Source organism: Carcharodon carcharias, chromosome 11 (genome assembly GCF_017639515.1).
Source record: "Carcharodon carcharias isolate sCarCar2 chromosome 11, sCarCar2.pri, whole genome shotgun sequence".
Taxonomy (NCBI): domain Eukaryota; kingdom Metazoa; phylum Chordata; class Chondrichthyes; order Lamniformes; family Lamnidae; genus Carcharodon; species Carcharodon carcharias.
In genome coordinates, this window is record NC_054477.1 from 87,842,470 (window position 1) to 87,867,823 (window position 25,354).

A 25,354-nucleotide genomic window follows, 5' to 3' on the forward strand; every position below is an offset into this window, starting at 1 on the left:
TTAGGTGTAGGGGGTTCAGTACCAAAGATTTTAAAAAAAGGTTGAGGCTATGGAATGCACAACCAAGTTAATGTCTGAAACAGAGACTATTTCAATATGTAAAGAATAGATTAGATTGAAGAAAAGGAGATAAGAATATGGGAACAGGGTAGAGAATTAGAACTAGTATTCATTTGGAGGGCAAAACAATAGATTGGTTGGCCCAACTCGCCTGTTTCCACGTCATCATTTGATACCGCATGGAACAACTGAATAAAAGAATCCGCATGAACAAGGCCACTATTGGATAGACAACCAAAAAAGGTGGCCAGAATAAAATTTTAGTGTTCACAATATGGTTAAGTTATGGTGGAATGAATGAGAATAGAAACATTAAAATTTAGGAAGGCTGACTGAAAGGCAAGAGACTAAAAACTGCTAAGTCACTTACAACTCTAACATTTAGCTGAATGCTCACCACATCACCTCCAACTGCTGATTTATTCAATCACTCACCACCTTTGATGCTCTAGGGATGTACAGCAATCACCCCGCCCTCATGCTGACAGGCCTCAGTCTTTGCTCCCAGATGTTCAAGGGTTGCAAACACAAGCATGTCTTACACACAAATGGCTTAGCCATCTATTGTTGACAAGGATTACTATAGGTACTTTAGTCCACCATCAGCTATCTTCTTAAAACACACTTTCCTGCCATTCACCTTACCTCAAAGAGTGCAAGGAACTCAGACTGGGTCAGCAAGATAAAGTATATTCATTTAGGTGCCTCTGCCACTTCCCCACTGTCACGAAGCTTAATGTATAAGTTATTGGAAATTATTATCTTTTTTTAAAAAGAGGTTTAGTCTGTGGATGTGTCTTAATTGATTTAAAGCCAGCTAGACGTTTACTAGTTGAGATATAAGAGGGGTAGAGTGCTTTTGCATTTTGTTAACTACAGCATTCAAGAAGGGGTGTGAATTCTGGCACCTAGCTAGCAGAGACCAAGCAATGTTTATATTACTAATAAAATTGGTACTAATGAAAGGGGTTTGATTGTTAGAATTGGTGTTCAAAGGGGCTGGTAATACAATGAAAATTGACATTCAATGAGCTGAGTTGGGTATAACAGACAGTTGTGTGCATGCAGGGCAGGGCAATGTAAGATCAAAGCAGCTGTCAGCCTACAACTGTCTCCACAGGAACCAAAGTGAAAGGAACCTAATTTAGAATTTGTAAGGTGAAAATGCTTTTCTTGGTGTCTGCTGAAAGTCTATGGATTGCTGTTGCCTTACATGGAGATTAGTTTAGGTGTTTGTTAAAAATGATAGCAGTCATTTGTAGCCATGTGTATGTGTTGTAACTTTGTAAAATGTTTCATTTAGTTTAATATAAAAACCTTGAATGGTCTGATTTCTGAATTTAGAGCTGCATCATAAACATACCACTTAAAATATAGGCTATGGCAAAAATAAAAATACCTGGAAAAACTCAGCAGGTCTGAAAGCATCTGCAGAGAGAAACACAGTTAACGTTTCGAGTCCATATGTCTCTTCAACAGAACTAAGGAAAATAGATGAACAATAAGCTGGTTTAGTGGCTTGGGGTGGTGGGGGGGGGGGGGGGGGGGGGCGGCGTCAGGTAGAGCTGGATAGAGGGCCAGAGGTGGAGATAGCCAAAAGGTGTCATAGACAAAAGAACAAAGAGTCGAAACGTTAACTGTGTTCCTCTCTGCAGATGCTGTCAGACCTGCTGAGATTTTCTAGGTATTTTTATTTTTATTTTGGATTTCTAGCATCTGCAGTTTTTTGCTTTTATCATAGGCTATGGCAGTTGTTTAAAGTTACCCTATGGCATTTTTTTTTAAAATAATGCAGCTTTACCAACTGGTCATAACACCCAATCACTTTTCCCATCATCTAATTGTTACAATTGGGAGGTTTTAAAGGTCATGTTTTGGGACTGTGTCTTTAAATTCAGAGTAAAATGAAGTTAGTCATTTGCCCTGTGCTTAGGTGGGTGAGGTGAACGTTAAAAATTAAAGGGAGGCCACAGCTGTTTTACTAGAAAGGTGTAGCATGTTCACACTTGCAGCAGTATCTGTGCTTAGTGGCTAGACTGCTAGCCTCCAAAGTACCAGGCAATAAAAGGGGAAGGATTTCTAAAATATTCCTGAAACCTCAAAGAGAGAGAGAGAGAGGGGGGGGGGAGGGAGAGGACAGGAAGAGGGGTGGGGGAAGAGAGAAGCAAAATTCATTATGGTTAGCTGCACAGAAATGCGAGTAGAAGCTCATGTTCAGATTGAAAAGACCAAAATTTGAGCATTTGAATTGAGGCCGGAAGATTTGTCTTGCTAGAGGGAGAATCACAAGGAAAAACCCTCACCTGTGAAAGACAGTTCTGGGTTAAAAGTTACCAAGCTGGGAAAGGAAAGGAAGTAAAGTGTCAAGAGCCAAGGCTCACTTTGGTTTTGGTCCAGGACAAAATGAAATGACTACCGAAGGACAGTGTGAAGTTGGATTTTTTATGTTAAAAAAGGAAAGGGAGAAAGTTGTGTTCTGTTCTTTAGTTTAAAGTATAAGTTGTCTATAAAAATAGTGATGAGTCGCTAGTGTTCTTAAACCGTTTGGTACAGTAAGAGTCTTAAAACATGAGATTGTTTCATCCTTTCAGTTAGCAACTGGAAATTTGAATTTTGAAGTTTCTGAAAAGCTCAGTTTTCATGGGGATCACAAAACAATCCACCTTCCCTCCTGATCCCTGTACTCCAGCCCCGAACCAGTCACTCTGTAGTTCACCCCCATTTCCTGCCTTCCTTTCTCCCCCACACCATGTCCTTTCAAGCTCATTGGAGACCCACCTCCTGTTTCCTTATCACCATGAATACTAAAATGTCCCCAAACTCCACTTCCTGTCCCTGAGCAAAAAGCGATGTCAGCACAAAGATGAGAGCTGATTGGTAAGTAGTGGGTAAGTGTCTTTCTCCAGGTTAAAATAGATTAAGCTAAGGAAAGGTAAGAGTTCTAGTTTTTATTTGAAGTACATAAACAATTTAATTTTTTTTAAACTGTAACTGTTTTTTCAACTAGAGGTATGGTAAGACAGCTCAGTCCCATGTTATGTACTGCCTGCAACATGTGGGAAGTCCTAGACACTCCTTGCGCTCTGACCGACCACATATGCAGGATGTGCCACTTGAGCTACTTGTGCTTCGAGTTTCAGAGCTTGAGCGGCAGCTGGAGGCACTGAGGTACGTCCACGAGGCTGAGAGTTTCGTGGATAGCACATTTTTAGACGTGGTCACCCCACAGCTTACAGAAGTGCAGACAGAGAAGGAATGGGTGACCAGTCAGAAGAGAGGTATCAGGAAATCACCAGGGTGCATCTTGCTCAAGAACCATTTTTATGTTGGAAAATGGTGAGAGTGATGGTTCCTCTGGGAGTGCAAGTGCAGCCACAATCATGGCGCTGAGTGGTTCAGTTGACTGGGGGGTGGGGGGGGGGGGGGGGGGGGGGGGGGGAAAGAGCAATAGAGGTAGGAGACTCAATAGTAAGGGGAACAGACAGGTGTTTCTGTGGCCGTTGACGTGACTCGAGGATGGTATGTTGCTTCCCTGGTGCCAGGGTCAAGGATGTCACTGAACGGCTGTAGGGCATTCTAAAGGGGGAGGGCAAACAGACAAATTGTGGTACACATTGGTACCAAGGACATAGGTAGAAAGAGGGATGAGCTCCTGCAAGCAGAACTTAGGGAGCTAGGAAACAGATTAAAAAACAGGACCTCAAAGGTAGTAATCTTTGGATTACTTCTGGTGCCACACACTAGTGAATATAGAAATAAGAGGTTAGTCCAGATGAATACATGGCTGGAGAGATGGTGCAGGAGGGATGGCTTTAGATTTCTAGGACACTGGGGCCATTTGGACCTATACAAGGCGACAGGTTGCACCAGAACCAGAATGGGACCAACATCCTTGCGGGGAGGTTTGCTAGTGCTGTTGGGGAGGGTTTAAACAGACTTGGCAGGGGGATGGGATCCTGAGAGGAGGTTCAGCAGGGGGAAGATGCACAGCCAAAATTAGCAGAGAGCAAGTGAGTCTGGAAGGCATAGAGATTATAGGCCAGTTAATGCACAAGGAGTTTGGCAAGGTTGGATTATATTTATTTTAATGCAAGGAGTCTGACGAATGAGGCAGATAAGTTGAAGGGCACAAATTAACACATGGAAGTATGATATATTTGCTGTCACAGAGGGGCAGGATGGGCAGCTCAATATTCCAGGAGAAAGGGTCTTCAGGAGAGACAGGGAAGGAGCTAAAAGAGGAGGGGGTATTGCAATATTGATCAAGGAAACAAGTACAGCAGGGATGACATCTTAGAAGGCTCCTCAAATGAAGCCAAATGAGTATAATTGAAAATCAAAAAAAGGAGCAATCACATTGCTGGGAGAGTACTCTTTGCCCCCAAACAGTCAGAGAAATAGAAGAGTGAATATGTAGGCAAATTTCAGAGAAGTGTAAAAGTAATAGCATAGTAATAGTGGGGGATTTCAACTTCCCCAACATTAACTGTGTTAGTCATAGTGTAACAGGTTTAGAGGGAGCGGAATTCTTAAAATGCATCCAGGAGATCTTTTTAAGCCAGTATGTTGAAGATCCTTCAAGAGACGGGCAGTCCTGGACTTAATTTTAGTGAATGAAGCTGTGCAAGTGGTAGAGATATCAGTGGGGGGAGCATTTTACATATAGTATTCATAACTCCGTTAGATTCAAGGTTAAGGAAAAGAAAAAGGATGGGCCAGAAATCAGAGTTCTAAATTGGGGGAGGTCGATTTTAATAAGATCAGATATGGTATGGCCAGAGTGGACCAGGAGCAGCTACTTTTAGGTAAATCTGTATCAGGGCAGTGGGATTCATTCAAGGAGGAAATAGGGAGAGCACAGGGCTAACATATTCCAGTAAAGATAAAGGGTGGGACCAACAAATTCAAGGAGCTCTGAATGTCGAAGAATGTACAGGATTGGATAAAGAGAAAAAGGGAGGCTTATGGCAGATACCGAGGGCTCAAAACAGTGGATACCCTCGAGTAGTATGGAATGTGTAGTGGGGGAACGTAAAAAAAATTTGGAGAGCAAAAAAGGGGTCATGAAAAAACATTGGCAGGTAAAATAAAGGAAAATCCAAAGTTATTTTACAAGTACATTAAGAGTAAGAGGATAACTAGGGAAAGAGTAGGGTGCATTAAGGACCATAGTGGTAATTTGTGTGTGGAGCCGGAAGACGTAGGTAGGGCTCTAAATGAACACTGTGTGTCATGTTCACAAGTGAGCGGGATGATGCGGATATGGAAATCAGGCAGAAGGACCGTGATATAATTAAAGAAATTAGCATAGAAAGGGAGGAGGTTCTAAGTGGTCTGGCAGACTTAAAAGTAGGTAAATTTCCAGGCCTGGATGAAATGTATCCCAGGCTGTTGAGTGAGGCAAGGGAGGAGATAGCAGGGGCACTGGCAATAATTTTCAATACCTCTCTGACCACAGGAGAGGTGCCAGAGGACTGGAGGACAGCCAATGTGGTACCGTTATTCAAGAAGGGAAGAAGGGATAAACCAGGGAACTACAAGCCAGTCAGTCTAACCTCAGTGGCAGGGAAACAACTGGAAGCAATTCTGAGGGACAGAATTAATCTACACTTGGAGAGACAGGGATTAATCAAGGACAGTCAGCGTGGTTTTGTTAAGGGGAGGTCATGTCTGACCAATTTGATTGAATTTTTCGAAGAGGTGACTAGGTGTGTAGATGAGGGCAATGTATTTGACATAGTCTACTTGGGCTTCAGCAAGGCTTTTGATAAGGTCCCGCATGGGAGACTGATAATGAAGTAAGGCCCATGGGATCCATGGCAATTTGACAAATTGGATCCAGAATTGGCTGAGTGGCAGGGAGCAAAGGGTGATGGTCGAGGGGTGTCTTTGTGACCGGATGCCGGTGTCCAGTGGGGTTCCACAGGGATCAGTGTTGGATCCCTTGCTGTTTGTCGTATATGAATGATTTTGACTTGAATAGAGGAGGGTTGATCAGCAAGTTCGCAGAGGACATGAAAATTGGTGGGGTGGTAAATAGTGAGAAGGATAGCCTTAGATTACAGAAGGATGTAGACAGGCTGGTCACATGGGCTGATCAGTGGCAAGTGGAATTTAACCTGGATAAGTGTGAGGTGATGCACTGGGGCAGGACAAAGAAGGCACAGGATTACACGATGAATGGTAGGACCCTGGGAAGTATTGAGGATCAGAGGGACCTTGGGGTGCATGTCCACCAGTCGCTTAAGGTAGCAGGACAGGTAGATAAGGTGATTAAGAAGGCATATGGAACACTTGCCTTTTTTAGCCAAGGCGTAGAACATAAGAGCAGGGAGGTTATGCTGGAACTGTATAAAACACTGGTTAAGCCACAGCTAGACAATTGCGTGCAGTTCTGGAATCAGAATTATAGGAAGGATGTGATTGCACTAGAGAGAGTGCAGAGGAGATTTACCAGGGTGTTGCCTGGGCTGGAGACTTTTAGTTATGAGGAGAGATTGGATAGACTGGGGTTATTTTCACTGGAGCAGAAGAGACTGAGGACGACATGAATGAGGTGTATAAAATTATGAGGGTCATAGATAGGATAGACAGGAAGGAACTTTTCCCCTTGGTGGAGGGATCAATAACCAGGGGGCGTAGATTTAAGGTAAAAGGCAGGAGTTTAGAGGGGATGTGAGGAAGAATTTTTTGACCCACAGGGTGGTGGGAATCTGGAACTCTCTGCCTGTAAAGGGTGGAGCAGGCAGAAACCCTCATAACATTTATGTATTATTTGGATGTGCACTTGCGATGCCATGGCTTATAAGGCTATGGGCCTAGTGCTGGAAAATGCGATTAGAATAATTAGGTACTTGTTTGACCAGCACAAACTCAATGGGCTGAAGGGCCTTTTTCTGTGCTGTAGACCTCTATGACTCTATAATGAAGGGTGATTGGATGCCATAAAGCAGATTGCTTGTGTCTGGAAACTGTCAAGCTTTTGTTGCACCTGCACTCAAGACAAGTATTCCATCACACTCCTGACTTGTGCTTGTAAATTGTGGAAAGCCTTTAGGGAGTCAGGAGGTGAAATACTTGCTGGGCAATTCCCAGCCTTTGACCTGCTCTTGTAGAGAAAGTGTTTTTATATGGCTCATCCAGTTTCTGGTCAATGATAGTCCTCAAGATGATGGCAGAGGACCTGCAATGGTAACCCCATGCAAGACCAGGGAAGATGTTTGGACTGTCATGGGAGATGGTCATAAACTGGCATTTGTGTGGCATGAATATTATTTGCTACTTGCCAGCCCAAACCCTGAATGTCATCCAATTCTTGCTACAATAGGCACCAAGTGTTTCATTACCTGAGTTATGAACGGAACTAAACAATGCAATGAACATCCCCAGTTCTGAACAGATGGCAAAGTCATTGATGAGGATGGTTGGGCCTGGGGAACTACCGTAAGGAATTCCTGCAATGATTTCCTGAGGCTGACATGATTGGTGTGGTTGACCATTTTACTTTGTGCTAGGTATGACTGCAGCCAGTGACGAGTCCCCCCCACCAATTCCCACTGACTTCATTGTTACTAGGGCTTTTTTTAAAAAATAAAAATTCATTCACAGGATGTGGGCTTTGCTGGCTGAGCCAGCATTTATTGCCCATCCCCAGTTGCCCTTGAGAAGATGGTGGTGATGAACTGCCTTCTTGAACTGCTGCAGTCCATGTGCTCTTAGGGAAGGAGTTCCAAGATTTTGACCTAGTGACAGTGAAGGAACAGAGATTTCATTTCCAAGTCAGGATGGTGAGTGACTTGGAGGGGAACTTCCAGGTGGTGGTGCTCCCATCTATCTGCTGCCCTTTTCCTTCTAGATGGTAGTGGTCGTGGGTTTGGAAGGTGCTGTTGAAGGAGACTTGGTGAGTTCCTGCAATGCATCTTGGAGATGGTACACATTGCTGCTACTGTGCGCTGGTAGAGGGAATGAATGTGGTGCCAATCAAGTGGGATGTTTTGTCCTGGACAGTTTCCAGCTTCTTCAATGTTGTAGGAGCTGCACTCATTCAGGCAAGTGGGGAGTATTCCATCACACTCCTGACTTGTGTCTTGTAGATGGTGGGCAGGCTTTGGGGAGTCAGGTGGTGAGTTACCCATCACACGATTCCTAGCCTCTGATCTGCTCATGTAGCCACAGTATTTATTTGGCTAGTCCAGTTCAGTTTCTGGTCAATGGTAACCCCCAGGATGTTGATAATGGGGGATTCAGTAGTGGTAATGCTATTGAACATCAAGGGGCAATGGTTGGATTCTTTCTTGTTGGAGACGGTCATTGTCTGACACTTGTGTGGCATGGATGTTACTTGCCACTTGTCAGCCCAAGCCTGGATATTGTCCTGGTCTTGCTGCATTTGGAAATGGACTGCTCCAGTATCTGAGTCGTTGCGAATGATGAACATCAAGCAAACAGCAGCTAACATCCCCATTTCTGACCTAATGGAAGGTCATTGATGAAGCAGCTGAAGATGGTTGGACCTAGGACACTACCCTGAGGAACTCCTGCAATTATGTCCTGAAGCTGAGATGACTGACCTTCAACAACTATAAGCATCTTCCTTTGTGCCAGGTATAACTCCAACCAGAGAGATTTCACCCCCCACCGCTCCCGATTCCATTGGCTCCAGTTTTTCTAGGGCTCCTCGGAGCCACAATTGGCCAAATGCTGCCTTGATGTCAAGGGCTGTCACTCTCCCCTCATGAGTTCAGCTCTTTTGCTCATGCTTGAACCAAGGCTGTAATGAGATCAGGAGCTGAGTGGCCCTGGCAGAACCCAAACTGAGCAGTGAGCAGGTTATTGCTAAGCATGTGCCACATCATAGTACTGTTGATGACCCTTTCCATTACTGATGATGATCGAGAGTAGACTGATGGGGCTGTAATTGGCCAGGTTGGATTTGTCCTGCTTTGTGTACAAGACATACCTGGGCAATTTTCCACATAGCCGGGTAGATGCCAGCGTTGGAACAGCTTGACTAGGGATGTGGCAAGTTCTGGAGCACAAGTCTTCAGTGCTATTGCCAGAATATTGTCAGGGCCCATAGCCTTTGCAGTATCCAGTGCCTTCAGCTGTTTCTTGATATCACATGGAGTGAATTGAATTGGCTGAAGGCATCTGTGATATTGGGGACCTCCGGAGGAGGCCGAAGTGGATCAGCCACTTAGCACTTCTGGCTGAAGATTGTTGGAATGCTTCAAAGAACAAAGAAAAGTACAGCATAAGAACAGGCCCTTCGGCCCTCCAAGCCTGCGCCGATCATATTGCCCGTCAACTAAAACATTTTGCACTTCCGGGGTCCGTATCCCTCTATTCCCATCCTATTCATGCATTTGTCAAGCTGCCTCTTAAACACCACTATCGTACCTGCTTCCACCACCTCCTCTGGCAGTGAATTCCAGACACTCACTACCCTCTGCGTAAAAAAACTTGCCCTGCACATCTCCTCTATAGCTTTCTCCTCTCACTTTAAATCTATGTCCCCTAGTAACTGACTCTTCCACCCTGAGAAAAAGCTTCTGACTATCTACTCTGTCCACGCCACTCATAATTTTGTAAGTTGCCCCTCAATCTCTGTTGCTCTAGTGAGAACAATTAGAGTTCCTCCAACCTCTCCTCATAGCTAATAACATCCAGACCAGTCAACATCCTGGTAAACCTCCTCTGTACCCTCTCCAATGCCTCCATATCTTTCTGGTAATGTGGTGACCAGAATTGCACGCAATATTCCAAGTATGGCCTAACCAAGGTTCTATACAGCTGCAGCATGACTTCCCAGCTTTTATACTCAATACCCCTGCTGATGAAGGCAAGCATGTCATATGCCTTCCTGACCACCTTATCCATCTGCGTTGCCAAATTGTGACCTGTAGACCTGTACACCAAGATCCCTCTGCCCATCGATGCACTTAAGGGTTCTGCCATTTACTGTATAATTCCTGCCTGTATTAGACTTCCAAAATGCATTACCTCGCATTTGTCCGGATTAAACTCCATCTGCCATTTCTCCACCCAAGTCTCCAACTGATCTGTATCCTGTTGTATCCTTTGACAATCCTCTTCACTATCTGCAACTCCTCCAACCTTAGTGTCATCTGCAAACCTACTAATTAGCCCAGTTACATTTTCCTCCAAATTATTTATGTATACTACAAACACTGCTATGCTGGGCTCGGTCCGTCATGGAGGATGAGGACATTTGTGGAGCCTCCTTCTCCAGTGAGTTGTTTAGTTGCCCACCACCATTCACAACTGGATGTGGCAGGACTGCAGAGCTTAGATCTGATCCGTTAGTTGTGGGATCACTTAGCTCTCTCCATCACTTGCTGCTTATGTTGTTTGGCACGCAAGGAGTCCTGTGTTATAGCTTCACCAGGTTGGCACCTCATTTTTTAATGTATGCTAGGTGCTGTTCCTGGCATGCCCTCCAGCACTCTTCATTGAAGCAAGGTTGATCCCCTGCCTTGATGGTATTGGTAGAGTTGGGGATATGAGGCCATGAGGTTACAGATTGTGTTCAAGTACAATTCTGCTGCTTATGGCCCACAGCACCTCATGGATGCCCAGTCTTGAGTTGAGATCTGTTCTAAATCTATCCCTTTTGCATGGTGGTAGTGCCACACAACACAGTGGAGGGTATCCTCAATGTGAAGGCAGGACTTCGTCTCCACAATAACTGTGCAGTGGTCACTCCTACCGATACTGTCATGGACAGATGTATCTGTGACAGGCAGTTGGCGAAGATGAGGTCAAGTATATTTTTCCCTCCTGTTGGTTCCCTCACCACCTGCTACAGTCCCAGTCTAGCAGCTATGTAATTTAGGACTCGGTCAGCTCGGTCACTATTGGTGCTACCGAGCCACTCTTGCTGATGGACATTGAAGTCTACCACCTAGACTACATTCTGTGCCCTTGCCACCTTCAAAGCTTCCTCCAAGTGATGTTCAATATGGAGCAGCACTGATTCATCAGCTGAGGGAGGGTTGTACGTGGTAAATGGAGGTTTACTTGCCCACGTTTGACCTGATGCCATGAGACGTCATGGGGTCCAGAATAGATGTTGAGGACTCCTAGGGCAACTCCCTCCTGGCTGTATACCACTGTACTGCCACATCTGCTGGGTCTGTCCTGCCAGTGGGACAGGACATACACAGAGATGGTGATGGAGAAGTCTGGGGCATTATCTGTAAGGTATGATTCCATGAGGATGACTATGTCAGGCTGTTGCTTGACTAGTCTGTGAGACAGTTCTCCCAATTTTAGCACTAGTCTCCAAAAGTTAGTGAGGACTTTGCAGGGTCAACAGGGTTGCAATTGCCGTTGTTGTTTCTGGTGCCTAGGTCAATGTTGGGTGGTCCATCCAGTTTTGTGACTTTGTAACAGTTTTTTTTACAACTGAGTGGCATCCTAGGCCACACTCAGCCAAATGCTGCTTTGATGTCAATGGCAGCCATTCATCTCATCTCTTGAAATTTAACTCATTGTAAACAACCAAGGATGTGATGAAGTCTGCAGGTTTGTTTTGGCAGAACCCAAACTGAGCGCTGGTGAACCTGTCACCTAATAGCTATGTTAACGATGCATTCCACCTTGCTGATGACTGAGAGTATAAGATAGAGGTCAATTGGTCAGGTTAGATTCATTGCTTTTGGTGCACTACTCATCTTCACTTTTTTGCATTCTTTGACACAATTCACTGCATTGTACAACACCTGCCCTCTACGGCCCACCTCAGTGTGTCTGCCCTCACTTAGTTCCCCTCTGACTTATTTGATCATAGTCATAACATCTCTAACAATGGCTTCTCTTCCTAGTCAAACTACATCAGAAATTAATCCTTGTGATATTATCCACATATGGTATCAGCTCCCACATGTACATTGATGACAGTCAACTTTCCTTTCCACCACTTTGACTCTTCAGCTGTCCGTGCTGCAAGATTGCTCATCAAGACATCCAGTCTTGGATCGGCCTTTAGCTAGACGTAAGACCACAGCCATCATCTCTAGCACAAAATCACCAAGTATGCAGCCTTGGCATGAACTCCATCTGCCCCAGCTAGTCTCATCAATCCATATTGTTCAGAACCTTGCCATCATATTCAAGACAGTTGCGTTTCCAACTCATGGCCAGCATTTTCCGGTCCCGCCCACTGCAGGACAGGAAATTCCGGCCCGAAGTCAGCAAACCTTTGGCTGCTCTGTCAAATTTTCAGTCCCATGTGCAACAGTGTCTTTTTCATCACAAACCAGTTTACTTCCATCTTCATAACATCACATATTCCTTCCATCTGTCCGATATCCTAGTCACTGATTTTATGGCCACCTGAATCAACTATTCCAATGTTCATCCGAGTGGTCTCCCATCCTCCTCCACCCTCAATTTCTGCTCATCCAAAGCTCTGCTTTCTGTACCCTACCGAGCCAAGTCCCGTTTCACCCATCATTCAACTCCATGACTCCAACTCCAAAAACTCAGTTTTAAATTCACATCTTTGCACTTGCAACTCCACAGCTTGTCCCACTCATGGCCATGCTCTTTCTCACTGCTACTCTCCAATAATACAACCCCAAGCGCATCCAAAATCCTCTTCTTCACTTTGGCCTCCATGCATTCCCTCCCATTTTTGCCCTATTGATGATCAATGAGCCTTCAGTCAGCCAAGCCACCTGCACTGAAACACCCCTCTCTAAGGCAAAGGCCCACTTAAATATCTACCTCTGACCAAACTTTTGGCCATAATCTTTCTGCTCCAACCCCACCATTAAGAAAAATCACCTTGGCTTGGTGTCCATTCCTCTTCCTTTTTCTGTAAAAGTGTTTTATAATCACAAGTTATTTTAGATTGGATATTATGAAAAGCATGGAAAAAGAGTGTGAGATAGTACTATACAGAACAGATCCAAACCACTTAGGAAGTATAACTAGGGAAAAGATCTTTGTTGCTGTGTACTCTTATTTTCAACGTGCCCAAGCTAGAAGGCTAGTTATCAAGAAATATGCAAACAAGGTAAAGGAGGTCAAGAAAATAGTCAGATGAGCAAAGGAGGAAAGTAAAGGTTAGGACAGCAGGGAAATTCTGGTAGATGCTATAAATGTATTCACAGCAAGCAGATGAAAAAGGAAATGGTAGAACCATTGAAAACACCCAAAAATGTGAAATGTCACCGTGACCAAGGGATAGCAAATACAGTAAATGCATTCTCCCATTGTGTTCATGGCATCAACATTGGAACAGAAAATGACTTTCCTGAGAGGAGGTGAAAGGGGGAGAAACAGCAACATAGGACATATAAATTTCAATATGGTGGTTACAGATGGGTTAGGTAAGTTGAAAAAAGGTGAAACACCAGACCCAGATAGACCTCATTCAACAGTGCTTCAAATGGCTAATAAAATTTAGTTCTTTTTGCTCAAGGTTGTCATTGCATTCCCTGTTCTCCAAACTGCAGCCACATCCTGATATCCATGAATTCTCTAATGATGCCTGCCAGAAAATATTCAATTAGCATCCCGATATCTTCAACCTTTCCATTACAGCTCAGGGGTATTAAAGAAGCTCAAGGGATCAGATAAATTTAACTCCATAAGAGACTGCCACAAATTCTAGAAGTAAGCGACATTGGACTCAAGCTTAAAATAGGTGCAGAATTTATAGTCTTAAAAATCCTGTACAGATAACAGCAAATGTACAGAATGGACCATGCAGAAGGCGGAGAGAGTAGATATTGAGTGGGCGCTTGAGAGGCAGTTGTTTCTGAGCAGCCATATGGGCTACCGCATCTCTTCTGATCCCATATATCACCATGTATGTGTATGTGAAAGTAAAGTCAGGATAAACTTGATGGGGCTTTGTTAGAAAAAGGAAAATACAAAAGTACAGACTTTAACACTTAAATACAACTTCTGGACTTGACAAACATTTAACAATTATATTATCATTTTGAATTAATGGAGATCACAACTTTTGTCACCATTCAGCAAGTGATTAAAGATTAAGAAGTTGCAATTTGGCTTCACTATTAGCCTTGTAATCTCATTGCCAAAGAGTATCAGTTCCACTATTCACAACTGCTCCTATACCTCAAGGATATTGAGCCCATTTTTGCAGCATAAAAATGTCTGACCACTGGAATGTTAAAATAAATTTCAAAAATGTTCCCAGTTCGGGGAGCATTAACAATACATTTAAAAACTATACAATCTTAAATTGTACAAGCAGTTAAGACATCCACCAATTTCAGATTTTTTCATATCTCTTCTGGAGAAATGGTTAGTGTTCTATGATAAACAGTAATATTGCTTTACGGCATTACAAAACCTACCTAGGGATCCTTGAGTTATGACCACCGGCTTGTCTGAAGAGGTCTTGAATGGTGAATTTTTCATGCTCTTTATAAAGCTTTGCTGTCCAAGATTTCTGTACTGTATTTATTGCTTTCACAAAGTCAAGGTTAGGCTTATAGGGTCTCTGCAACAGGCTAATAGGTTAGGGAGGAGTGGAAGAAACAGAAGAAGCCATTAAAGCAATTCCCATATCGCAAACACAATCTTCATCAAAATTGCATCTAAACAAGCATTTCAGTACAAAAACTTCTCTCTACACCAGGGAAAAAAAGAGAAAACAATTCAAGCTAACAACACCAGATGAAAATGTTGAATAAAGTAACATTTACAAACATGGACAACTGCATTTATTTCTGAAAGGCAGCTCACCATTACTCCTCCCAATATACCTCACTCCACTGCTGTCCCCTTCCCCAATTAATGGCTTTAATGTAATATAATGATTCTGTGTATCTATAATGAGACTCAGGCAGAGATCCAACCCAACCTTTTGGGGGCATTGGGTAGGTCTCCTCTACTCAATGTAGTAATCCTCCCCATTCAATTCTCCTACCATCCAAATTCTATTCATTGTTGCATCTTTGGGCTTTATTCAGTTAATAGAAAACTCAAATCAAAACAAACTGCTGGAAAAACTCGACAGGACTGCCAGCATCTCTGGAGAGAGAAAGAGTTAACGTTGAGTTCAATATGACTTTTCGTCAGAACTCGAGAGAGGTAGAAATGTGATGGCTTTAATGCTGTTGAGAAAAAGTGGGGAGGGGCAGGTAGACCAAAATGGAAGTTCAGGGATAGGTTAGAGGGCAGGAGAGATTAAATGACAGTCATGGAACACAAAATAAAGCGAGTGGTAATGATAGTAATAAAGACTAAAATTTTGGTTCAGAGTAGTTGCTAGTAGCAGAAAAACGGTTAGCACTGTCTGAAAGCAAAAAACATGAGGAACAAGATGAAGACTGACAGTTGGGCAAAAAAAAAAAACCAAAATGGAGGAGAGCGTTTATGGTCTAAAGTTGTTGAACTCAAATGATGAATCCAGAGCCTGTGAAGTGCCTAATCAGAAGATGAGGTGGTGATGTACCTCCAGATTGCTTTGGGATACACTGGAACATTGTAGCAGGCTAAGGACAGAAACATGAGCATGAGAGCAAGAAGGTGTTTCGTGAAGCTGTCACCCATTCTGCACTTGGTCTCCCAAACTCAGGATTGATTTCCTCAAAAAGCAGCTCAAATTTGAAATACTAATTGAAACACATTGTAAATTTGAACATTAACACATGACATTTTAAAACTTTGTTTTCAACTACAAGTCAATTTACCACTATTGATCAGATGAAATGAGCACCTACAAGTATCGATTATTACTGTGTAGCTTACCATTAGGTTTTAAAAAGGGGAACAATTCCTGCATGAAATCTAGACTTTTTCATGCTCACTTTTTCCCTTCTCAAAACCCCTACAGAAAAGTGACTGCACTGGGGATCATGCATATGTATTTTACTTTACAAAGATGAAGAATGTTAAATGAATACCTGAGATTCAGTTTAAGAATATTTTGACCTGCTCAGAGCAGGTTAACAGTCAGGATGGCAATTCTTATGCCAAAGGTATGCCAAGATTGCTATTTTAGTAATAATTTACCAAAAGAGATTCTGTTGGTTACAGAAAAGGAAAGCCATTTAGCCCATTTACTTGCTAATTAAAGAATTACAGGGATAATTTCCCTTCCCTATCCTTCCTGAAGTCAATTACATCAATTCTTTCATGTAAAGAAAAAAAACCTGACCAATCCTAAATAATATTGTTCGTTTGAATGCATGTCCCCTTGCTATGTGTTCACTATTTAAATATTCCAAGCTTACTTTGTCCATTCCTTAACTATCTTACAAAACTATACTAGATAACTTTACAGATCACTTTACAGAATTGCTACCCTGAAAACCGCCTCACCAGAGTTCTTTTGTTATCTCTGTCCTTTCTCTACATCACTAATTTAAAGAAATGATCCACAATTCACTTGCCTCCTTGTCATGGCAATCTTGCTGTCCTCAGTTTTAATTATTCATTATCAAAGTCTGCATTAGCCGGCCATTTCAGGCTTACAAGAACTCACCATGTCATACTATCTAAATATCTGCAAAAATTCCTTCACCTTTCTTTACTGTTACAGCTGATTTACCTCTTCTCCTAGGCTATAACTCACTTTTTTTCCAAAAAAAAACTAAGAACCCTTTTGGCTACAAGGGGACCAATTCCTCTCCCCTTCCCCTCCCCCTGCCAACAGGTGAGCGGTATAATTATATTAAAACAAGTCTTTGCTGACCTACATTATGGCCTAAATAGCCAAGTGGTTATGGTACTGGGTTTGTAACCCCCAGATCAAGAGTTCAAATCTCATAATGGCAAACTATGAAACAATGTAACTTCATCTGAAACAGATGGAAACAGGTTTACTCAAAAAGAGTATCAAGAGTTCAAATCTCACAATGGCAAACTATGAAACAATGTATCAAGAGTTCAAATCTCACAATGACAAACTATGAAAAAATGTAACTTCATCTGAAACAGATGGAAACGGGTTTGTACTCGAAAGAGTTACATTACGTGTCTGGGGGAGATCAGATGATATTTTTCTGATCTATAATTTTCTTCATGGCATTGGAATCTTTAGTCCCACACCCTCAGCTCTGTAGACTTTCCAGTATCCTCTCCAAATTTTCCATTTCTCTGACTTCAGATATTCCTACATTTCCTCCCCACCTGCAGTCAAGTCTAACTCTCGAAAATGTTTCTCCCCCCCTTTCTGCCTTCCACACTTCCTTATGGTCCTCCTCAAAACACAACGATCAAACAAACTTTTGGCTATCCCTACTTCTTTGGCTCAATGCTTCTCAAGCTTTTGAAGTGCCCGACGGTACTCTTAAATGTCAGCAGCATTAACTAAATGCAAGTCATCACTGCACAGCCAGATAATCCACTACAAATTCTATCCTCAGTTGCTTTTTTATTGACAAAGACATGAGTTGTAAATGAAATCCAGGAGAAAACATTTTAAATGCTGCTTGAATGTGTTTGGACATGTCAAATATTTTGCTGTCTGGCTAATATTAGATTTGGCTCACTTATCTAAGTGAACCGAATTCAGCATTTCACAAAACAAAATATTGAATAACACAATAGTGGTTACTGTCACATACAAGATTCCAACCTTGAAAAAAAGCACCATCCCTTAATTCACCTATAACTGCATTTTCGATAGCCCAACTATCTAGCCCACATTCCTCTCATTAAACATTTTTGCAGTTACCGATTTATTTAACAATGTCCTTGCCTCTACTTTTGATATCCTAGCCCCCAATTAAAGCATTACTCTCGCCTTAGCCGTTCCCTGGTATGACTCTCATTACTGCTCCCTTAAGTCCATGGCATACAGACTTGAAAGGATATGGTGGCCATCCACTGCTAAATCTGGCTGATCCACTTGAAACACTATCAGGTCCGGCTCTCATCTACTAAAACTGCTCACCATTCCAGGATAATCCTGGAATGCAAGATATAACTCCCAGCTTCTTTTATCAGCTGCAAACAGCCTACTTAATCTCCTCTCCCCTGACCCTTCCACGCACCTCCAACATGTGAGGAGTTCATGGACTTTTGTCACCAAAGCCAATCAGATTGTTTCCATCTCCTCAGCCACATCCCTCTCTTCCACCAGCTCACCTGGCCAAACTTCCTTTAATGCTTCCCCAACCCTAGTACTGAACTTCCTTTAGTTTCTCTCCCATCTCCTGTCATGCCCTGAATGTCACCTTCCAAATCCGCTTCTGCCTTTCCGGCAACTCCATGTTTGTATTCCTCCAATCCAGTTTCTACCATGCCACAGAGCCAAAATAGCTCTTAGGTCACAAATGGCACCCGAAGCGACTGTGACAAAGGTAGACAAAAGCAAACTTTCGCTCCTTGTCCTACTTTATCCAGCTGCAGCCTTTGACACAGTTGACCGCACTATCCTCCTTTAACACCTCTCCACTGTCATCCAGTTGGGTGGGACTACTCTCATCTGGTTCCGTTCTTAACTATGTAGCCAGAGTATGACTTGCAATGGCTTCTCTTCCTGCTCCAAAACATTACCACTGGTGTCCCTCAAGAATCTATCCTTGGTCCCCTCCTATTTCTCATCAACATGCTGCCTCTCAGCAACACCATCCAAAGGTGTAGTGCTAGCTTTTACATGTATCCTCAAACACCCAGCTCTACTCACTGTCACCTCTCTTGACTTCTCCACTGTTGCCAAATTATCAGACTATTTACAAGGCACTCAGTACTGCATGAGCAGAAATTTTCTCCAATTAAATATTGGACAGGAGTGAAGCCAGTGATTTTGGTCTCCACTCCAAGCAAGTTCCCTAGCTACTGACTCCATCTCTCTCTCTCTGGCAACAGTCGGAGATTAAGCCAGTCTGTTTGCAACCTTGATGCTATATTTGATCAAGAGATGATACTCAAGATTGCCTATTTACACCTCCATAACATTGTTCATTTCACCCTTCTCAACCCTGCTGCTGCAATCCTCATGCGTGCCTTCATTACCTCTAGATTTGTCACTACCTCTATACTTGTCTATTCCAATGCAGTCTGGTTGGCCTCCCGCATGCTATGCTCCATACACTTGAGGTCACTTAAAACTCTGCTGCCAGTGATTTAACTTGTAGCAAGTCCTGTTCCCCTATCGCCCCTGTGCTTGCTAATTTGGCTCCCAGTAAAGCAACGTTTTGATTTTAAAATTCTCATACTCATTTTCAAATCTCTCCACTCCTTGCCACTCCCTATCACTATAATCTCCTCAGCTCAACAATCCTCAAAGATATCTGTACTTCACTAATTCTTAGCCTCTTGTGCATTGCTAATTTTAATCGCTGCATCATTGGTGGCCATGCCTTCAGCTGCTTCGGCCCCAAGCTCTGGAACTCTCTTCCTTTGAAGGGTAATACAGATTCGAAACGTCAACTGTGTCCCTCTCCGCAGATGCTGTCAGACCTGCTGAGTTTTTCCAGGTATTTTTGTGTTTGTTCTAGATTTCCAGCATCTGCAGTATTTTGCTTTTATCTTAGTGGTTAGTCAATGTTGCTTTTAGTTTGTGTTACAGTAGAAGACTTAAAACTTGAAATCTTGTCAAATGATCCTTTCAGCTATTCACCGGAAGTTCATTTCTTAAAAAGTTATCTGTCTCTACAGGGACTGTAATGATGTTTCGAAATTAAAATGTATAGTTTTGTCAATCATGAAAACATTCACTCCAGTGTTCGGCCACTATTCTATAACAAGTGTTGCATGACTTCAAAAACTGAAAATTGAGTAGGGAAACCTATACCATCCTTATGCCTTGTGTGGTGAAAGACACCAAATAACTGCTTACTATCTTTGTTGAAGAAACTTTGGCTGATGAATTCTTCCCTAGAGCCAGAAATGTTTTATCAAAAAAGGGGTTTAAAAATATTTTGAAGTGCTTAAATGAGCCACAACAGAGTACCTCACAGTTTGCACAAAATAGGCAGCAGAATGAAGAGAATGATAAAAATTTGTATTCGCTATTTTCAGGACAAGTGAATAGAAGAGGTACACTCCAAGTGAGTACACATTCAAGAAGATAATTTTGTTAACCATGCAACACTTACTGTGACAAATCTTCACCTGAATGAAAAATATCAGTTCGAACATTCTGAGTGCTCTTCTTTCCAACAAAGCAAGCCCAGTTTTGACCCAGTGTGTCATGCACTGACCCGGGAAGTGTTTCATGACAATAACTGGTTACATTTAAACCTTCTTTCTTGTACTGTTAACACATGCCAAAACAATAAGAGTTATTCACATTCGCACTTCAATAATTCAATGCAATTGGGTTGCCAATATTCACAATGTGGTATTTTATAAAATAGTTAACAATGTATACAAATTTAAAAGAGCCAAGAATCTTACTTTACTCGGGTCTGGGGCAGAGTTGTGAAAGGGCATTCATTCAATATCCAATAGTTTCTTTCCATTTCCTCTACACAGCACCTAGCTCTTTCTAAGAGGACTTCATAACTTCTGTCCTGCATGAACTACAATGTACACCTCAGCTGCCATAACTCAGTTCTGCCACTCAAAGTTTATTCTAACCCTTTTCTAGTTTCCCCAACATGGTCTTCTATAGTTTATTTCAGTGCAATGTTGGGAGTTTCAGCTCTACTCTGCTGCCATTTCAAGTCCTGGGCAGAATTTCATATTCTCCAGGGCCAAATTCTATTGCTTCATTAACTTCTTAGCTTTACCATAATCTCCACTTTCACCAATTTCTATGGTGACTAGGACTTCCTTTATTCTAATACTTTACCTGTTCATGTAAGCTCAGTTTCTGTTCTTCAGATTTTATTTCATTCTATACTAGGCCAGTTCAACCATTCTTAAAGATTCCCATCCTGCTGTCTACTTGCTTCTGGTGGCTATCATTTCTGCTCTGTTCCCCTCCAATACTCTTCACTGGGCCAGCACTTTGTCATCTTGAACAGGTGTTCTTCAAACCAACTTACACCTACACTAACTGCACATATTTTATCTTCACTCTCTAGCTCTGATATTCACTGCTCTTGCCCTTGTGTTTCATTCTTGCTGCCCCTCACTCTCATACATTGGTGGACAGTGAAGGGCCTTATACACTCCACTAGACAGATAGCCCTAGGCAGCACCTGAGCTGACACCTGAACCACAATAAATATACACTCTCCACAAATAATCTTGAATTTGGGCATTGGTTTGTGAACACAGCAACCAACACTACTCAAAGTTGATTTCAACCCTCACAGGATCCAAAACTTCAATGTGGGACAATTTCATCATCATCTTCATCCTCTTTACAATTACAGCATTGCCTGGTATCATAGCTATGGAGCCCAAATTGCCTTTGTTACTGTTTCAGAATTCACCCATGCATACAAAATCGAGCCAACATTAAATGAAGGTCAACTTGCCAGCCATTATGTGCCAGCACCAAAGCAGTGACAAGTGGCCAGTTCCCCTCTATTTTTAGCAGCAGTGATTTAGGAAATAAGGTCGACCAGGAGACTAAGAAAACTTGTTCTTTCACAACTCATGCAAGCAATCTTTTAAGGGCCTATTTTCTAAGTATGCACTGGGACACGAAACCCCATTGCTGACAGTGCACATCAAAAAAGTAATAGGAGTGCACCTACAATTTCCAGAATACAGTAAAGCTTGGAGAGGCTCTCCACCATCACCAAGTGCTCTGAAAATTACCCCAAGCTATATAAGAATGTAAGAAATAGGAGGAGTACACCATTCAGCACAGCAAGCCTACTCCACCATTTGATATGATCATGGTTGATTTTTGTCTTCAACTCCTCTACTTTCGCCAACCACTCTCCATATCCCTTGATCCACTGAGACCCCAAAAAATCAGTCTACCTCAGCCTTAAATATAAATTGGAGTGTCAACAACCCTCTGGGGTAGAGAATTACAAAGATTCGCAACCCTCTGGGTGAAGAAATTTCTCCTCACCTCAGTCCTAAATGATCAGCCTGTTATCCTGAAACTGTGCCACCTTGTTTTAGATTCTCCAGCCAGGGGAAAAATGTCTTAGTATCTACCTTGTCAAGTCCCTTCATAATCTTTAATGGTTCAATAAAGTCACCTCTTATTCTTCTAAATTCCAGAGAATATGGACCCAATTTAACTCAGTCTCTCAACATTGGTCCTTGGGATGTGAGTGTTGTCCTATCTAGTGAATCTTCACTGTACTGCCTCCAATCAGATGATTGAAAGCCACAGGAGAACACCCCTATTCTCCACATACAGCTATGGGATTCTTTACACCCACCCAAGGGTGACTCAGTTTAACAATTTAACCAAAAGGCAGCATCTCAAATGCTGCAGCATTTCCTCCCTCAAGTGTCAGCCTAGATTATGTACTCAAGTCTTGAAACCATGGCCTGCTGACAGAGGCAAGGTGGCTAACACTGAATATTGACACCCAATATTTAGCTGTATTTATAGATAAAAATCAAGACTCACCTTAAAAAAAGCAAACCATTTGTAATCACCAAGGACTACTTCAAATCCTTGATTGTAAATTAAAGTGAAGAAACCAACATTCCCAAAATCATCTTCAGCAACATCAAGTTTACGGAGATGTACAGTCACACTTTTTACAGGAGGGCCTTTCAGAAAAAATAATAGGTTACACAAATTAAAAGATGTACACACACCAGTTTAAAAGTGTCACTTTTGCAAAAAAATTAAATGTTGTTACAAGTGCAAGGTTTTATAAGATCATTATGCTTTAAACTGTCTCTTTAATTCACAGTAGAAGAAAGAGTAATGAGAGGGGTGATCTCCTACTAATTCTGTATGATGATAGGCCTGTGATATGGGGATCAGGGGCCCAAGTCAAGTAATATTGAAACCAAAGTGCCAGCTTTCAGACCTGGACACCATGAAGGAGCAGCTGGCTTTACTATGGGCAGCCTTACAGACTCTCAGGCAGTCAGATTCAGACACCATGGTCAAAGAGCATAGGAGCACAAGCCACAACAGAACAGCATCTGCTGCGTACAGAAGGCAAAAAGGTTATTCTCCGTTAGCCACCAGGCAGTATGCAAGTGGTAACTCATTCTCAAGTGAAAGAGATATAGAACCAGTAGAGATTTAAAGGCACTGGAAGGTTCACCCTGGCACTGCTGGGAGTTGTTATTGCTGGTGTGGACCTCACTACTGGAAGTTAGTAAAGGGGTTCCCAGAAGACTGAGGGAAACGCCATTCACAGACACTAGACCTTATAACTCTGAAATGGCGAGAAGCAAGCTTGTCAGAAGCTGGGAGTAACTTGGACTGATTCCTGTAAAGATTACAATTATGTAGCAAGGGCTGTGTTTTCAGTTGTGTTAGAAAGTTAAAGCAGGGAATTCATTTCTATAGTTTAGTGTATTAGTTGTGTTTGTTGTGGCAAAAGCCTTAAAACATAACATTTGTTGCAAGTCTTTTGAGCCTAGTCACTGGGAATTCAAATCGCTATAAAAGTTATCAGTCTCTACATAAATCGTAACAGTATCTTGAAAGCCAATAGTTCATTCTTTTGCAAAGCGGTAACAAAAATTAAAAAAAAACACTTTTGCGGAATTGCTGAGTCAGGGTCTCCTGACAGAAAGCTGTTAGAAGCTGAATTCACTTTTTCCCGTTTTGATTCTTGTTTCCACCCTAGCCTGTTCCTCATTTTCGGTTTCTAGCCTGCCCTAACTTCCTTTGGGGGAATGAAATTCGACCTCGGAAGCAGCGCAAAGCATGTGCTGGCAAATCGCCAACGTTTCGCAAACTTTGCCTCGTATTCTTAGGTCTTCGTTTTCTGCCAACGCTTTACAGAAAGGTTTTCAGCCCTTCCGCCCGCAGAGCAAAGCGAAATCTATGTCTATATTTGAACCTGCAGCTTATAAACGTTCAAGAGTTTATTTTGGCGTGTTCCACAAAAACACTCCCTGAAGTTTAGTAACTTGTCATCGCTGAGAAAAAAAGTTTAAACTTTGCTGCAAAACTGATGACCTGACTGCCTATTAATAAAATCTATTTTATTTCATTCAAAGTAAAACTTCGGTAGATGAGAACATTAGACCGTTAAAGTGGAAGGACAGAGAGAGAGAGATGGCTCCTTCACTTACCCATGTTAGTGCAGTTAACATTTCTGTTCTGCCCTTCCATCCCAACCTGGAACACCCAGGTCCCCTTCAAGTCCTGGTAAGTGCAGTTCGCCGGAGTATCGGCCAGAGCCATGCCCAGGCTGAGTGCACAGAACAGGAACAAAGCATACACAAAACCGGCCATCGCTAGAGTGGAGGATCAAAGAGAGAGAGCAGGGTCAAAAACAGGGACTACCCTAAAAGAAGCTCTCAGTAAAGAGCAGCGGAAACCATGTGTCATGTGATCACTCCAAAAAAAAAGGTCAGCTGCTTGGTCACATGAGTTGGGAGGAATTGGGTCACAGTGATTTCCTTGCTTTTGCACCTTGGTAGGGGAATGGCTGCTGATTGTGAGGGGAAGTCCTATACACAGGCATTTCTGGACGTTTTTATTCCTCTGTTTTCTTCCTGGAACTCGACAAGGACAAGTGGCTGGATAATATTCTCACGTTATAATCTATTTCAAAATAAGAACAGAAGATTACCCCCCCCCCCCCCCCCCACACACCCAAAAAAAAACGAATCTGAAAAGAAACATTTCAGCTTGAAAGCTCCATGGGATGAATGTGAATACTTGCAACCGATCTGTTGCAGTGTTACCGCGGGCGGCTTGTTGCAAATTGTGGGTACGTCAGACCTGAAGCTGCGTCTAAATGACAGCTTATCTCACGTTTGGGTGATTCGTATACTTCACACAAACTACTTTTCAAAGTCAAACTAGGTTTACAAAGTGAGCAGTTGATAAAAGTTACTCAGAACTGTTGTGTGTGGGTGGCTAGATTTCAAATAAACAGTTACTGAGCCCTAGTCCAGTTCTGAAGAAGTCATACGGACTCGAAACGTTAACTCTGTTCCACACTCCACAGATGGTGCCAAACCTGCTGAGTTTTCCAACATTTTCTGTTTTATTTCAGATATCCAGCATCCATATTATTTTGTTTTTATATTACCGAGTTCTAGTGGTTGCACCAAGTATACTGGATCAGACTCTAGAGGGTGGGGTGACCACAACTTGATAACATCCCAACCTATAAGCAGTTACATTTTCTAATCAGCACAAATTTTTTTTTTTATCCTTGGGTTCAGTTCATGCATTTGCAGAAACCAAATCTTGGCTGTAAGCTGGGAGTCTGATCCAGTATACTTGGTGCAACCACTAGAACTCGGTAATATAAAAACAAAATAATATGGA

At 42.4% G+C, this 25,354-nt stretch overlaps 1 protein-coding gene across 1 annotated transcript in view; it reads right to left on the reverse strand.

The window, feature by feature from the left end:
- The window catches only part of ctsc (cathepsin C), a 35,758-nt gene extending 11,342 nt beyond the window's left edge, over positions 1-24,416 (reverse strand). Inside the window, exons 1-4 of the mRNA XM_041199555.1 lie at positions 24,145-24,416; positions 22,508-22,653; positions 20,115-20,272; positions 14,418-14,573 (exon numbers count right to left, since the gene is read on the reverse strand). Coding sequence (XP_041055489.1) covers positions 14,418-14,573; positions 20,115-20,272; positions 22,508-22,653; positions 24,145-24,307 — 623 coding nt within the window. The 5' untranslated portion in view covers positions 24,308-24,416. The remainder of the gene's footprint in view (positions 1-14,417; positions 14,574-20,114; positions 20,273-22,507; positions 22,654-24,144) is intronic.
- Positions 24,417-25,354: the final 938 nt, after the last annotated feature.